The sequence below is a fragment of the Sebastes fasciatus genome, chromosome 18 (genome assembly GCF_043250625.1).
Source record: "Sebastes fasciatus isolate fSebFas1 chromosome 18, fSebFas1.pri, whole genome shotgun sequence".
In the NCBI taxonomy this organism is placed as follows: Eukaryota; Metazoa; Chordata; class Actinopteri; order Perciformes; family Sebastidae; genus Sebastes; species Sebastes fasciatus.
The window spans coordinates 16795086-16812273 of NC_133812.1; the positions used below are offsets into that span (position 1 = coordinate 16795086).

The 17188-nt window shown below is 39.3% G+C and overlaps 1 protein-coding gene across 2 annotated transcripts; it reads right to left on the reverse strand.

Annotated features, from left to right (window-relative positions):
* Window positions 1-348: 348 nt before the first annotated feature.
* On the reverse strand, window positions 349-17186 carry fbxo25 (F-box protein 25). Of its 2 annotated transcripts, XM_074615981.1 has the most exons (11): window positions 17070-17186; window positions 15666-15847; window positions 7466-7569; window positions 6846-6895; window positions 6657-6749; window positions 6469-6562; window positions 5220-5404; window positions 4681-4863; window positions 4196-4339; window positions 2265-2291; window positions 349-1233 (listed from the first exon to the last, which is right to left on the reverse strand). In XM_074615981.1, exons 2-11 carry the CDS (start codon window positions 15788-15790, stop codon window positions 1144-1146), a joined length of 1095 nt encoding a protein of 364 aa, XP_074472082.1. In that variant the 5' UTR covers window positions 15791-15847; window positions 17070-17186; the 3' UTR covers window positions 349-1143. The 2 variants fall into 2 exon arrangements, with proteins under 2 accessions (XP_074472082.1, XP_074472083.1); XM_074615982.1 differs by lacking the exon at window positions 2265-2291.
* Between the last annotated feature and the right edge of the window lie 2 nt (window positions 17187-17188).

Below are 17188 nucleotides of genomic sequence, written 5' to 3' on the forward strand. Positions count from 1 at the left end.
CATCGATAGTACGAAAAATGAGTATTGAAACTAGTTCAAATATTCAGAATTTATATGTATCGAAAAATCTATGTTTTTAGTCTGGAGTAAATCTACATCTAGATTTACCACTCTGCTTTCACCATCCAGATGGTTTTCACAGTGGCCAAAACAGAAACAGTCTTCCCAAGTTTTTTTATCAGCAGACATTTAAAGCTGGTCAGACACTCATAAAACATCCTGTTAAATTCTCTGAACTCCCACACAAGTATTTTCAGTTATTCTGTCTGATTAGACATCTGCTCAGGTTGAAGGAGGGCTGGAGCTTTGATGGGAATTTATCAGCCAGTATAAAATGAAGAACAGAAATAGGTTTTTAGAAATATTTAATTATTTATAGCTAGTTCCTGTCCCATCAAAGTCATGATATACCATCAGGAGTATTGGGACGACAAAGAAATAATACAAAAGTTGGAGGAAGGATACAAAGTTCCCCCCACCCCCCATAAATAATGTCTAACATTTCCTCCGTCTGTCACTTGACAGTTCTGACAAAAGTAGATTGTAAAAACTTGTACGGCTAATGGAGTTTAACATTATTTTCTCTTAGTGTTGATGCTTCCAATGAAAACAGAGCACAGTAAGACTTCACAAAGGACAACGTACAGTTTGTAAACATGACATGCATTCAGTTATTGCAGAAAAATACCACCGAAACAGAACAGTAGTTTAACCCCATTAAATAAATAATTAATACGAGTCATCTTATTCTGCCACACTGTAAACATTCACCTTTTTCCATAATAAAAAACAACCCTTAAATATGACCTATCACCATTTACTGTACCTACCATAAACATGCTACAGCTCACATATAAATCCTTTCACATATTACATTTACATATTATTTTTCCTCTGTCGTAAATTGTCAAGAAGACAAACATTTGTGCAGGACGAGGAAAAACATAAACGTTTGTTAGATTTCACCCTTCACCAATATTTTTAAAAATCGTTCCTATGTCTCATGGAAACACTTGTGCGTTAAGGAAATGAAGACATAAAAAAAAAAGTCATCTCTTTCAGTTGAAGCCCTTTGTATTTGGGTGAACAACATCGAGGTCTCGTACACACTCTTGGCTTGGGAGTGAGAGTGAACGGGAAGGTTCAGAACTGGAAGAGGTCGATAAAGTGCTGCGGAGAAATGGGCATGTGGCAGCTGTCTGGATCGACGGCTGAGCACGGATGGCCGCAGTCCTGGAAGACAAGTCAACAACCACATTGTTAGAAAGAAGTATGGAAAGAAGGGAGACTAGGGGCCAGTTGCATAAACTTAGTTTAAGATTAATCTTGGCCTTAGACTGGTCTTAGATTGTCAGATTAGACTAGTCTAATTAAGATAGGTAGGAAAATTAGCCACCTCTCCCCCTGGCTCAGCCTGAGGTGAGAGCTTAGATATGTCAACAATCTGTAAAAAAGTTAGTTATCTAACTATTTCAACGGTTAAAAACCAAAAACAATTTCAACTGTTTATCCATTACTTTTATTTAACGTCAGCTTTTAGCTATTATTTCAACTGTTTACCCATTACTTTTTTGTATTCTTGTACCATAATGTTTCTGAACATCTCAAACGGTTCTTACGACCATTGGATTTATGCTGTTTACCTTTTTCAGGTTTCTGTTTCTGTCTTATTTCACCCATAATGCATTGCACGACAGGCTATCTAAGTCAGTTAGTCACTCATAGGGACGCTTTATGCAACAGGTAAATTTAAGCGTCTATCAAGTCTGACTTAAAGTTATAGTTAAGACAAAGACTAGGTCTATTTTTATGCAACTGGCCCCAGGAAACCAGAGGAGCTGCTATTCTTACATTTCAGACACAACACCCAGTAGATACTAAGAACATGGAAGGACTTCAACATAAAACTTAGTGATGGATTTACAAATAGCTGGTGCAAGCTGATACTGGACTTTAGTATACACATAGACAGAAACATGTGTGTTACACTAAATGACAACTGAGTGATTTATTTCAGACGCATGAACTCAACATTCAGAGGTATTTAAGAGTGCGGTTAGAGGCCATTAAAAACAGGCAGAAAGAGCGGCACTGTTTACTAAACACACCTCGAGCAAAACATGATGACATCGAGTGAAACTGAGAACAAGACAAGACAAAGCTTAACACATGGAAAAGAGAAATTATAAATCAGACAATTTGGGAAACATGAGACGAACTGGCAAATGACACAGAACAGAAAGGCATGATGGGACGGGAACTACCTTGATCAACAAAGCCAGGTGGCGATCCTTAAAGAATCAGGGAGAAGGGGAACCAGGAGAAGATAGCCAGGGAAGGAAGGGAGACAAGCAAGGAGAGGGACGCAAAGAGGGCAGAGGTTAAAAAGTATAGAGACCCAGCCAAGGAGGATAACAAGATTGTGGGTAGTAAAGAATCGCGAGGAGGGGGGGGGGACAGATACTGTAGGAACAGCTGCATTTTTCATCCAAGTCTGTGTAGATACAGATTCTCCAGAACTCAAACTTTGTCTTACACATGAGATCACGTGTGTCACTGAGCGCAAACAAGTCATGTGTTTGTCCTCTGACCTTTACGTGAACACGTATGATGAGCACATGAGTTCAAAGAACCCGTTGTATTGGTGGATTACCATTACATCAGTGGAAATGTATGCTTATATGTGTGACTCATTAGTTCCTGTTGAATATTAGGAACAATGGGCCTCATGCAAGAACCACAATTTACAAGTGTTCCAGATCTGTCGTAGGAGTCATGTGCAATTAGTCTGCTGTTATCCAAACCTACGTTTTTCACTAATGGATTGTATATTTCATTACTTTGAAGCAATTATGAGTTTGAAAATCCTATATAAATTACACTTCATAATCATATTGACATTATCCTGCAATTTGAATTATAATATAAAATGAAATGTATTCATATAGCCTAACAATATCATCATTAATTTAAATTGGGCATTCATGCTATTGTATAACATTACAATATCAATATGAACATCTCACACTGCAAAACAACTTAAATTATGCATTAATTGAAGGTTAATTTGTCTCTGTATATAATAAGGTCAACGGGAAGTGTAAGCAGGCGCGTCATGGTACATGACAAGCAGCCGTGCAATGCATTCTGGTGGCGTGGCGGCACGCTTCGAGAGACGTGGTATCACGTTGACCGCCCCTCATTTGCATAAAGTTGAGGTCTAGGCTACTTTATGCAAATCAGGGGCGTCCGGCGCGACTCGCTGCCTTTGGAATCTCTTGAGAAACTTTTAAACTAACCATGGTTGATCCAAAATAAAGACGGGTTCAGATTCAGCGTGGCTTATTTCTCGCATAAAATGTTTTCAGAAACACATTTCGGTGAACTTTCCGGTTTGAAAACTGGGAAACGCAGCCCACGAGTGAGAGCGTTCGTCCAATCAGGTGCCTAATATCTAGTGGCAGCCCATCACCATGCTGATATATTGATAAAATCCGAAAATGTTCTTGCATAAGGCCCATTGTTCTGAAAAAGGAGCATTTGTTTTTCACTGGCCTCAAGTTTTAACAGCGATTTGATCTGTAATTAGACAAAGTAGAAAGGCAATGTCAGGGTTTTTTCCTTTTTTTCCAGAAAGCCAAATATGTACTGTATAAAATGTGATTTCATTTCATTACTATTGAACACATTTCTCACGGCATGCTAGAGACAGATATCAGTGTGAGAGAGGCTGTGTGATTGGACCAAAGTGTCTCTGAGACTTTCCCCGAGTGTATCAAACGATAATGGATGTTTTGTCTTGTTGGCCAAGGGAATACAGTGTGCTACAGTGGTACAAACTTGATACTTGATTTGATAAACTCTCATGTCTGATGTACGCACAGTTGAACAGATATCAGGTCTGTGGGAAACGTCTCTTTAAACAACGCAGGTTTCATTTACTGCCTCTGCTGAGCTTTTCGCTGCGTCGAGCAAAGCGCGTTGTGATGTTCGGCGAGCGCAGCTCAAACCGCTTTGGGTCTTGAGCGCGAGCAGCTCTTTTCTGTCAGTAAACAACAATAAGTGTAGCTGTATTGTTGTCCAGGTGGAAACAGTGAGTCTGATGAGCAGTACTGGCTAGTCATATGGTGTTTCCTACGTCACATGCACATGAAAGTGGTTGCAGCAGGTGTGTGTGTGTTATCTCCTTGTTTACCATCCAGAAGAGGATGTGACAGTGTTTGCAGAAGTGCAAGGTGTCGCCGTACTGCTCCCTCATTGGATAGTGTTTCTTCAGGGTGAAGTACATCAGCTTCCAGTCCACGTTATCACTCTTGGATAGGACCAGATTCCTACAATACTGCACACGGATGAAAGGAAACACTCAGTTAAAAAACCCATTTAAAACACAGGGGACGGGAATGTAATTATAGCTGGAGCAAAGTGTAATTAGATATATAATTCTCATTAACACCAATCCTGAGTAGGTGTTTATACGATGTGTGTGACACAGTGTGTGTGTGCTTGTGAGTGAGACAGAGAGAGAGAGAGCTGTGAGAAACTTGTGGCGATTCTGCCCTCTAGTGGTCAACAGGTGAACTATATAAGAGCCATCTCTTTGGATGCTTAACCATAAACACAGATTTAGCCGCAGATGCTCCTTGTCCATGTCTGATTAAACTAAACATGTTGTTCTCTCACCTGTTTGTCCGAGAAGTGAAAGTGGCAGAGTTTCTTCCACAGTATCCGGTCCTCGCTGAGGCTGTGCATAGTAGGCGTGGCCTGCCCCAGGTTAATAATGTCACAGGCATCAGATAACTTGCAGAGGATCTTGTTCTGCATGTGTAGCGGCAGGTCGTTCAATGACAAGCCGTTGCACATTTGCTGGGGAGATGATTGAGAGCAACACATTAAAATGCAGAGCTGGACTGTACAGAAAAAGTCAAATATTCCTGACATGACGACTGTTTTTTTTCCACAGAGAATGATGTATTACGATTCCATATTTCATGTTCCTTAATCATTAAATTCAGCCTAGTGGGAGCAGCATTTAGGCAGCACAGAGGTCAGTAGATGCAAACATAATGCACATATTCCCCTTATTAAAAGTCACATTTACATTCAGGCAGTTCAAATTGGACCTGGAGGTGTGTTGAGGCCCAGAGCATGCTGAAGCAAGTTTTGGGATGAGCTACACACATGCAGACGTACAACCACACAAACACCAGTACACCTCCTACATTGGGGATCTGCAGGTTGTTGACCTGCTGCTTCCATTTGTGAATGATCTCCAGTCGGCACAGCCAGGTGTTGATGTTGCCGACAAGGACACACCTGCCAGCATGGATGGTCAGACCGTGCAGCGTCATGCTTAGGTCCTTCAGCAAATCCTTGACGAGACGTGGGTTGTAGTGGTCGTCTAGAACTAGTAGCAAAATATTTCCTTTTTCCCCACATAAAATACCTATAACTGCATGTAAGGAAAATAAAATCCTTTATAATTTAATTATTGAAAAGACTTTTATATTTTTCGACAAAAAAGAAAAACACAAAGACTGGAAAATACTTAACAACCAAAGTTTCAAATGAACACGGCATAATTTTAAAGGGCATAGAGAGGTGAAGTATCTCCCCTTCCGGTGGACCACCATGAGACCTTATTTTGGAAAAAATTTGAACAGTAGTCAACGGCGAGAGACAAATATTTTTTTTTATTTCGTTTGAATTGCACCATGAATCACACATATGTTTCTCAGATTAAAACATAATTTTGCAAGACAAGAAAGTCGCAGTTCGAAGTAGTATCATTTAGTTTTGTGTGAAACCGCTCAAGTGAACTACATCTCTCGTCTCGCACAATATACGTCACCAACACTAGCTATCTAGCTAACTGATATGTTCCACGCACAAATAAAACGTTGTCTTACCAAATGTGTTTAAGTGTCTTTAAGTCTTAAGCGAGTGTGAGATGTCACTAAGCGACTTTTGGGTGTGTAGTCTTTCTAAATATGTATTTTCATAGTCTTATACTTCAACAGTTTTACAACAAACTGCGACTTTCTTAACTTGCACAATTATCTTTTAAATTGATAAACATCATATGTGTGATTCATGGCGCAATTCAAACGGGATCAAAAATAATATTTTTGTCTCGCCGTTGACTACCCTATTTTTTCCGAAGTAAGGTCCCATGGTGGTCCACTGGAAGGGGCGGGACTTTGCCTCTCTATTACTTAACCATAACAGTTTCACCATATACATGTGGCCGACTAGATATGTACTTTACTCCACTAGTAGGCAACACAACCATATGATCCACAGAATACTGGTTTACTGGCATTCAGTGCAATAACGCAGGCTTGACTAAACAGTAGTCTGAGAAAATATCCTCTGGTTGCTCAGAGCCTTATCATTTGGTGAAGAAATGTTCCTAAGAAATGAGCCTAAATTAAGTCTCCTGTACAATATCTCCGTCTCATTTCTCCTTACCCTTTCGTACAATCTTCTCCAGTATATTGAAATAGTTTTTCTGTGCAGCTCCACTCAAAGACCTCAGCTCAGACCTGGCTATTAACTGGAAAAGCTATGGGATAAAAAACAAAGTTAGATGAGGAGTCGCTTGTACAAGTTGTACAACAGTTTCAAAATCAACCCGTGTGATGATCATCGTCGCTCACTTTTGCGACATAGTTGAATCTTCTCAAGTCCTGAATGGCACTGGAAAAGTCTAGACGGTTGAGGGCTTCACCGAGCGTGCAGTATCCATGTAGCTGTGTGTTAACGTGAAAATACACATTTTTATTAAAGAATTATTAAATCCAAATCAATCAACAGCAAATAAACCTGTTTACAGCTGCAGCACTCACTTCTTTTGTGCTTCCTTTTTGCACGTAGATCCATTTATCCTCGAAAACAACTGGATAAGAGAAAAAAAACCAAACATTGTTGATCAGAGTTTAAATGTTTTGGTGTAAATGTACATAATGCATATCAGGTGGACACAATATGATGAGCACCTGTGCAATTTAATGCACAGGTGGCTCAAAAAGCCAGTATGACATGGTTGGTACCAATGTATTCCTTAGATTTTCTAGTTTCGTATGGTACCAGTATCTTCACTCTAGCTTTAAAACTGAGCCTGTTACAACCTAAATAATCACAAGTTGCATTAATGCGTTAAAGAAATTAGTGGCGTTAAAACAAATTTACGTTAACGTGTTATTATCGCGTTAACTTTGACAGCCCTAGTATATTTGCTGAGAAGACTCAGAGGAGACTGCAGACCCTAACCCTGATGAACTGCACAAAGTCAATTTCAATCAATTTTAAAAAGCCACATGTGCTGCACAGCATTGCACAAAAATGTTGCCTTTTGTCTCACTATGTACTGCTCTTTTTTACAAAAAAAATGTCAAGGGGTCTTTAATTTTCATACCACAAACTCTTCATGATGCCAAAACAGTGATCACATGTTGCTGAAACTCACACTGAGACTTGGTGTTATTGTTGTCGAGGTCCTTTTTCCTCTTTGTGGTGGCAAGCTCACACACATCTCCAGCAAACAGATTGTCTTTGTTGTCACTGCAGAGCCTGTTGGGACAGAGAAGGAAGGCATGGGAGGAATTTGTTAGTAGCATAGCATGTGAGTGTGACCAGTGCACCTGGAATACAATGTACAAACACCACTGTGAAGAAGCCTGGAGCCACTCGGTCCATCCGTAATGGCACGGATATAAAATCTTCTGGACAGAAATCTCCTTCTGGACAAAGTGGAATAATAAGCAGGCTAAGACAGATGTAACAAGTGTCACGATGTGACATTATAATGACTCACAGTGTCTGATATGATGGAGGAAGCACAGCAGATGGCAGACATATATCAGAGTCTGAGACTCTAAATCACAGATGTGTGCCTTTTCTCAGAAAACAGGCAAAACATTTTGAGATCTCTATCTGATCTCTGTTATTTCTGGCAGCCAGTCTGGGCCTGTTTTGTTGATAAGTGGCCTTGTTATTACTGATAAGATACATCTTAACATTTTGGCAGCTTAAAAACTTCAACTTCACACATGTTGACATGGGAGGCTTGAATTGGCTCAACTCCAACAGAAACCCAAATGAAAGCATGTAACCTCTGAGAACATGTTGATGTACTGGATACAGACTATCCATGGGTGTGAGTCTATGAGGGTCTTTGTCACATTCCTTGCTATTTACACTGAGTAGAAAATGCTTTATAACAAGTATAAGTGCAGGAAAAATGAAGCTCTCTGTTTAGGAAATGATAGCAAGACCACTATATGACTGAGTTGTATACATAATATTAATATTTACTCTCAAATGTGTCACATCAAATAATAGATCTGTTACAATTACTATGTATACATTACAAACACCTGTGTTTGTAGCTTGTGTCTGTTTGTTCTCTTTATACTTGAGGCTACAACTACAATGTGAACAAACTGTAGCCCCTTGTACCTTTCGCTTACTGTGCCTTATGTAATATAAATGTCTTTTGATATTTCATCACTCTCCTAACAGCTTAAACTGCCTAAAATACGCTCGAGAAGATATGAGGCATGAGAGGAGAGCAATATGTCTCTTTGTAAAAATCGCAATATTTTCTTCTAATGCAAATAAAATACTATTACATAAAATACAATAGAAATGAAACTGTTATTTGTAGTGAGATCTATTCCTCTGTAACTCGATGACCTTTAACAGATCAAAGGGCTGGACTGGACTAGTGATGGGTCCTCCATGCATTAATAATCGTTTTAGAAGAAAAACTCTGCAATGTTGGACTGATACAGCTTACAACCTTCAAAATAAGAGTACGTTTTTGGGCCCCCTTTCTTTGCAAATGTGGTCCTCATTACAAACTACCACTGTTGTCCAAGGAAGGGTGTAAATAAACATGCACCTCCTGTGATACAAATTGGATCAGCTCCTCCTTTTCACATCTATCTCTGTGAGGAGTTACACCCAGAGGACACAGAGCTGTCTACAGCTTCTTAAATCTTAAATGATAGAAAATGAATTATAAACCGTTTTGGTAACAGTTTCATCTTTTTTTTTTTTCATGCAAAAATAGCAAACATCTGCTGGTTCATGCTCCTCAAATGAGAGGATTTGCTACTTTTCTTAAATGGTAGATAACTGAATATTGCTGAGTTTTGGACTTGAAAGAAGCATTTTTTGTACCTATGATTGGGCTCAAAAACATTTTAATGGGCATATTTAACTTCTTTTTTTACATTTTATAGAAAAAAAAGATTAATCAAGAAAATAATGAAAGAAAGATGAAAAAAGAAAAATAATTGATGATGAAGATAATTGTTACTTGCAGTCATAGAGCTGGCTGCACAAGTGCCCTAACCAACTACGAGGCATTACGAGTGCAGCAACAAAGACGTGATCCACCAACAGCTTCCCACCTGCAAACACTGTGAGTAGGATATAAGATATTTGATTAGCCATCTTTGGGCTCAAAACATTATAAATTTGGCATATTTCACTATTTTTTGATATTTTATAAAAAAAAAAAAAATGAATCAAGAAAATAATCAGCCAAGTAAAAGGCACTATACAAAACTGTACCTGTGTTTTGCAGTGGTGGCGGTGATTTTTACACCAACTGTGTGCCTACTGTAGGGTTTCCACGAAGCATAAGGACCATGATACATTGAACTTGACTGGAAGAGTCTTTGGGGATGTCATATAAAATCATAGCCTTTTCATTTAAAACAGATTCGTTATAAGCCTCTGCTTCTTTACAGGATGACTGTGCTTGCAACAAGGTATTGTTACGGTTTCCTGAGCTTTCAGAAGCTGGTGGAAATGTTTACTTCACCAAAATGATGAGTCACAATCTGGGCCATTTCAACACACATGCATTTGGATTAAGAAACTAATTTACTTTCCCCCTGCAGCACAAGTGAATGTATGGCTTTGCTTTGTCTGACTGTGATGTCAGTGTGGTGAATAATCCATTTATCCAATTGCACAGGCATACACACAAGCACACATGCAGGCACAGTTATCAGCTTAGCTTTTTAACAGGTTGCATGCGGAGCAGCGGCGTCCACAGAGCCAATAAAAGACATCACACACACTGCAACGGGAATGTTCATAAGGATTTGTGGATATTTAAACTATATCCTGAGGAGCTGGAAAGGATGAGGGAAAACAAATAGAGCATGTGGCTAACACTGGGCTGTCACTGTTAGATAGATGCATTCAAGTTGCAATTATGATCTAAACTACTTCTGTAACACTGTGTACCATGCCACTGGCCATCATAATGCTCTTCTTTCTTTCTCTCTGGACTACATGTGTTGCTCTGCCACATGTACCTCCGTTGGTTGCATGAAGTCACTGGCTTATCTGAGTGAGGCTGCATTTGGAGAGCAGCCAGTTTGAACGGATGATGTCATTAGTTATTGTCTGATGTTGTGTCCTGTGCCTTTTTGTGAAAAGACTGCTGACAAGCTAATGAGGCGAGACTGTGATTTCATGGAGATATCGCCAACTGGTGCTGATCTTCCACCCTTAACCCCATCAGCACCAGCAGGACACCAGCGTCCCGCTCACTGTTTAAGTGAGGCTTGCTCGTGAGGCTCGCTATCCCTGTTGAACACTTCAACTCATACAAAGGTCTAACAACCCCCCTCCTTCCTCTCACACACACTCACAGATAGCAACACACCTACTTTAACTTTTTTAGGACTGTCAAAGTTAACGCGATGATAACGCGTTAACACAAAGTCATTTTAACACCACTAATTTCTTTAACGCATTAACGCAGCCTGCAATTTTTTTTTTTTTAGTTGTAGCGGACTCAGCTTTAAAGCTAGAGTGAGCTGGCATCATATGAGGAATACATTGGTATCAACCTTGTTATACTAGCTTGTTGCAAAGGAGGATAAATAACGCTATAAACTTAAGCTTAATTTTGGCGAGGAAAAGCCGTCATGGCCATTTTCAAAGGGGTCCCTTGACCTCTGACCACCAGATATGTGAATGAATATGGGTTCTATGGGTACCCACGAGTCTCCCCTTTACAGACATGCCCACTTTATGATAACCACATGAAATTAAAATGCGTGCTCCGCTCATAGAAAACTCTGCTGCATATCAAATCAAGCGCTTCTTAAACAAACCAGGCCACCAGGGGGGCGATTGAGATGTTTTGGCTTCACTTTTGGGGAGCTGTCATGCCACTGCATGCACACCCTACAGCAGCCTGTGAAAAACTTCCCTGAATGTTTCGGCTGCAGTCCAGAATAGATGAGTAATATACTGTATATTACTCATTTTGCCTGTCTGCTCTCTGTTATACTGTACAACAGAGAGCAGACAGGCAAAGCAAAGAAGAACCTTATTTTAAGTCTAATTTTGAAGCAAACGTGTTAATTTTGTTTAAAGTGGAAGATGTGCTCTGTTTATTTCAATGTGAAAGTCCAATACAAATATTTTGTCCCTAGAATCATGCAAAATCGTGATGTCAATACATATATCGCATGAAAATATTTCAATTCGGAACATTTCTTCCATTCATTTGAATGGGGAATTCTTGCCAATTCCTAACCCCCTACTTCTGGCGCCCCCTTGCTTGGACCATGGCCATCTTCGAACTTGGCCTTCATTTTGATCTCAACTACACACCTGTAAAGTTTTGTGATGTCAAATTGGGCCAGGGGCGTAAAGTAGTAGTCCAAAAGCGCATTTGGCAACCTTGCTTGGACCACGGCCATCTTCGAACTCGGCTTTCATTTTGATCTCAACTACACATCTTTAAAGTTTCGCTAATGCGTTCACAAAATCTGTCCACAGACATATAAACACCTGGCACATTTAGCCATGAAGAAACACACACAAAGTGAAAATAATACAAGCGTTGCGACTGGTAATGAAGTTTCTACATTGAAAAATGTGGAAGGAGTTAAGCTGCAATAAAAGGGGAATAATAAAATAAAGGAGTCGAAAAACATAGGTTCATTCACACACAATAAAGAAGTAAGAACATAAGTTGCTTCCAGCATTCGCACCCAACTAATGATATAAACAGTGAGCCTCACTGGACCACACTACACACATACTATATGAAGTAGGAGCAGATAAATAGAAGGAAAAGAACGAATAAGAATGGGATGCTCTTCATTTCTCTCCCTTTATGTGACCACTCATTGCCAGTTGGCATGCTTCAAAACATGTTTCCAAACATGTAATACAGACCAGACACACTGAAATAAGAGAACTTGTTTTTAGTTCAGCTGCCTTCAACAAACAATAGTGTTTAAAGTCTTTCAGCCCACTAAAGGCCTTTGGGAGGGACAGTATTGTAAAAGCGCACAACAGGTATTGTTTGACGTAGAGGTTATTCTTGTGTGCTCCTGTCAGAAGAACTGGTATGTTAACATTCATCACACAACTTCATGCAAGAACCCCTGTGACAGGATTTACATGTTGCACCGGTTGCAAACATCCAAGAGTGACTCCAGGAGACGGACACTGAACAAGAAGTCCAATATTGACTTTCTGCACTGATGTAGGATTTTAGGGCATCTGAAAACAAGCTTTATACACAAACTCCACTGTGCACTGATGTGATGGGGTGATGGAACAACAGAGCTGAGCTGAGCATTGTGTTCATTAGAGATATTCAAGTAAATTAACAGGTGAGACATCAGTTATAATCCTGTTTCCTGAGGTTTTACCATGACGAAAGCCTAACTTAATAAACTATATTCAATAAAGGTGGGGAAAAAAAATCGATACAGCATGGTATTGCGATATTTTGCGTGGCAATATTGTATCGATACACGTACGTCAAGTATCGATCTTTTATTATATAAACTATTAACCTCAACAATCCGACGGCCGCTATTCTGTCTTTCAGAGGTTGTAGTGGGCTCAGTCTTAAAGCTAGTGTGAAGATACTGATATCATGTGAAACTAGAAAACCTGAGGAATCCATATCATGTTAGCTTGTCGGGAAGGATGCTAAATAACGCTCCAAGTTACGCTATATTTTGGCAAGGAAAAACTGGCATGGCCATTTTCAACGGGGTCCCTTGACCTCTCACCTCAAGATATGCGAATGAAAACTCTGAAATAAACAAGAGTGAAAACTGTATCTTTTAGGTAAAAGAGATGTTGACAAACTGCATAATTTGCAGTTGAAACAATCGCAAAATGTCTTATCTCTCTTATCTTATCTATACTCAGAATATTGCAAAACGAAAATCACAATAAAGGCCCTGACACACCAAGCCGACGGTCGGCTGTCGGACAGTTTGGGGCAGTTCGGTGAGCGTCCTTCGGATTTTTCAGTGTGTCCCGCACCGTCGGCTCTAGTCCCCGTGAGGGGAGCAAGCCAATGAGTAAAATCAAGAGGAAAGCTCTTCACATTTTTCATCTTCATCTCATCTGATCATTCCAATACAACAATGGTCGGCAGACGCTGCTTTGTTTCATGTACATATCATAACAACAGCTTGTATATTTGCAGTCATCGGGTCTTCCGGTTTCCCTTTTTGAAGGACAATTTTGAATGACAAATACAGCTACCTGCTGGCAGGGAGAGTTATTTCCTCTCACGCAGGCGCAGGATGTACGTGGTTGTTGGCTGTCCGCTGTCGTCTTTGCGATGTGTTCGAGTGCAACTTTTTGGCCAAGACAAAGGCGATGTGAGGTGACTCAACGGGCGGCCTTAGTCGCCGCTAGTTCTTTGTTGGTGTGTCCGGGCCCTGAGATCATATTGTGCTAATATCATATATGGTGGAGCCTCTGGTGATCAAATAATTCTATCACAATGCAACGGTCCTCATGGTTTGTCAGCCAGTCAGTCAATCATATAGCTAAAATATGAATTAATTACCCAAAAGCAGGGAATCTTTAGGCCTTTGCAGGGTGGGTCAGTGTTACTATGTCAACAACAGGTTACACTATAACAACCAGGTTGCATGACTTGTTTCGAATGTGTGTTCATAAACAACAGGAATGTGTGTATATTGCTTCGAGGGGATAGTTTGCAGAAGAAAGTCAGCTCAGTTCACACACAAAAACACCCAACCTCAATACTTCAGATTCTGATCCACATGTCAGACATGTCAGACATGTCACACGTCAACATCTTCCTCTGTGATGTTGTGAACTTCCTTTTCAATTATTCTGAAAATCTATCTTTTCTTTAACAGAATACAATGACATGTTGGTCTCATGTGAAATTAGCCTCGAAACACAACCCTATACTCAACCCTGTCTGTTGCCATGACGCCTCTTGGGCAATGACAGGGCTGCAATTGTGGGATGCAAATCACCTCATCAAAGACTCTCTGCTACAGCCCTGATGAGAGATGGCTCAATGAGGTTTCTTTTTGGCGCCGAGTAGCTGTCGCCTATCAGTGCATGTTGACCACTGTTTATTAAATACCATCACTCTTCCTTTTCCCCGGATCTATAAGACATTGGTTTGCAGCCATGCATTAACATAACCATACTATAGCTCTCATAAATACATCAGCCACAGCAAACCACAACAATCCATAGTCAAAACAGTCATAAATCATTTATAGTCATCGCTAAAACACAACAGTCGGGGTGTTGTTGGTGTTCGTAACCCCCAGTTTTGTTTAGTTTGAACAGCTAGCACCTATGGGCTTGTCCAATGTGCTCAACGCACTGTAGATTTTTGATGCGCTTGCCCGTCAGAAACTCATGTACACACACACTTTGACTCTCACAAACACACAATAAAATCTATTCTGAGGTAAATTATATCACTATTCCCCAGTCTAAAATATGTTTTTCTCCACAACCATCTGGCGAAGGGGAAAAATCCTCTCTCAGAAATACTTTTGAGGTATTTTGTGGAAGATGTCTGACAACAAAGTCAACACTCAAAGTGAGCCTTGGCAGCTGTAATAGATCATTAGAGTTCAATTCTAAACAATAGGGCTAATAAGATCTAATCTATTCGATTCTGAGCAAACTCCAATTCTGATGGGCTAAAAAATACCCCAAATACCCATATATATACTATAATTTTGAGTTGCTTAAAAAGGTGCTAAATACAGGATTGGGAGCATTTCTATTGCCTCTCAACGGCTCTCAACATGGCAACGACGAGCCGCGGCTCGCAGCTAACGGTGCTGACGGTGCTAACAGTGCAAACAATGGTGAAAGTGCTGACAGAGATAACAGTGTTAACCTGGGTTAACCGATGGGTAGGTGCTACGCTTCCGCGACGATGCCGTCGGCCGGGACGGCTTTATCAGCTGAAACCGGCGATGTCAACAAAGCACAGAGAAGTTTGGATTACAAAACACACACAGAGGGAGAGTGACTTCATTCTCTGCTCAGGTAGACATTAGTCCTCTATATCTTTACATAGCAAATAGTTGTTTGCTGCTATATTAAGGCTCTTGATATCAAAGTTAGCACCTTTAAGTATTTGTAATACTACTGTAGAATAAGAAAAAAATGCCCTGAGAGGGAAACATTGTTGTTCAGCTGTTGTAATGACTCCTCAAATCTCTGAACCTATGAAGGCACAGAAAAAAATGCAATGAAAAAAACCTACTTTGATTACATTTGATTAATGAATGATATAAAGTTTGACACTGGTATAAGAATGCAATTAAATGCAGTTATAAGCAAAGGGGAACAAGATATGATCTTACTCTTTCAACTCTATTTCTCTGTTATCTTCCAACTCGTGTTCATAGTAGATAATCCTCTTCCAGCCGTGCTCGGTCTTTCTCCAGCTCCATCCTGGTGACCTCCAGTCCTTGCCCAAGAAAGGCATTTTAGCTGGGAGGGGTGCGGGAATGTGAGCAGGGCGGGGCGCTGCAACACCAAACACCTGGAGGGTTAATAAAGATGCAGGATTTATCTTTGTGCCCTGGGTTATATGGAAAAAAAGAGCGGCCATGATAAGCACCTGGATGTTATCTAAGTGAGAAATGTAGTTACTACTTCATACTTAATGTTGGGTTCGTTGGGGTGGATTTGTGGAATGGGTTGAAATATAAATCACTTTAAAAAGCTATACAAAAAAGATATTTTTGGGAGGTATATGGTTGAGGAAGAGTTGTGATAAGGGTTGCAATAAGGGTTGGTTTATATCTACTTTTTAACTCCGGATGGATATATGGGTTGTAAATAAACTTGGGATGCTGTTCATATATTTAATTTGGGATGTAAATAAATCTGGGATAGTTTATTTATTATATTATATTATCATTCTATGATATATGAGTTATTAGAGGAGAAATGAGAAAGGGGTAGGGAAATATAAGTTTTACTTCTACATACTCCTTTTCGGACACTATTACTCTTTGTTATTATTTTGTATCTGTTTTTACTTATTTTTATGTTCGAAATAAAGTCTTTCATTCATTCATTCAATTAAAAACATACATTAATTTTCAAAAATACTGCAATTTTATAAATACACTGATATGTATATTTCAACAAAACATATTTGTTCTGTTGTTTCAAAATGAACAAAAAACAATAAATATAATATTGAAAAAAAAATACACTGTTATGTATATTTCAACAATACATATATTTCATTTGGGATGTAAATAAATCTGGGATAGTTTATATATTATATAATATTATCATTCCATGATATATGAGTTATTAGAGGAGAATTATTTTGTATCTGTTTTTATTTATTTTTATGTTCGAAATAAAGTCTTTCATTCATTCATTCAATTAAAAACATTCATTAATTTTCAAAAATACTGCAATTTTATAAATACAGTGTTTATTTCAACAATAAATGTTCTGCAGTGGTTAAATTAAGAAAAGAAAAATTATTATTATGGCCTTTATGTGCTTCCATATATTGTCTGACAACAGCTGCCAAATAAACAAGAGTATGCCATTAGAAATATAAACATATTGAGCATGTTATCGCGATATTACAGGTAAAACACTTGGAAGAATAATGATATACTGCATTAATAACACAGTAATGACGCATTTTTACTTGATTATTAGGATAAAATAACAGCAAACGCTTGTCTTTTTCTCATCTACACTATAACAGAGTTGTGAATCTCAACAGAACAAACCTTAAGCGACTCTTTTGTTGTCTCTTCTGGTGTCTTCTGCTTCTTGTCTCCTCTCTGCCTGCAGAGATATGCAGGAGATGATATTGACGGAAGTAAACACAGTGCGGACAGTTGGAATT

Bases quoted from the DNA above. Each gene is read 5' to 3' on its own strand.
- fbxo25 (XM_074615981.1), bottom strand. From the start codon at position 15,790: ATGCCTTTCTTGGGCAAGGACTGGAGGTCACCAGGATGGAGCTGGAGA. The intron at 6,750-6,845 runs GTGAGTGCTGCA...GTTAACACACAG, and splicing joins AAAAAGGAAGCACAAAAGAA to CTACATGGATACTGCACGCT. The intron at 4,864-5,219 runs GTAGGAGGTGTA...TCATCTCCCCAG, and splicing joins ACAACCTGCAGATCCCCAAT to CAAATGTGCAACGGCTTGTC.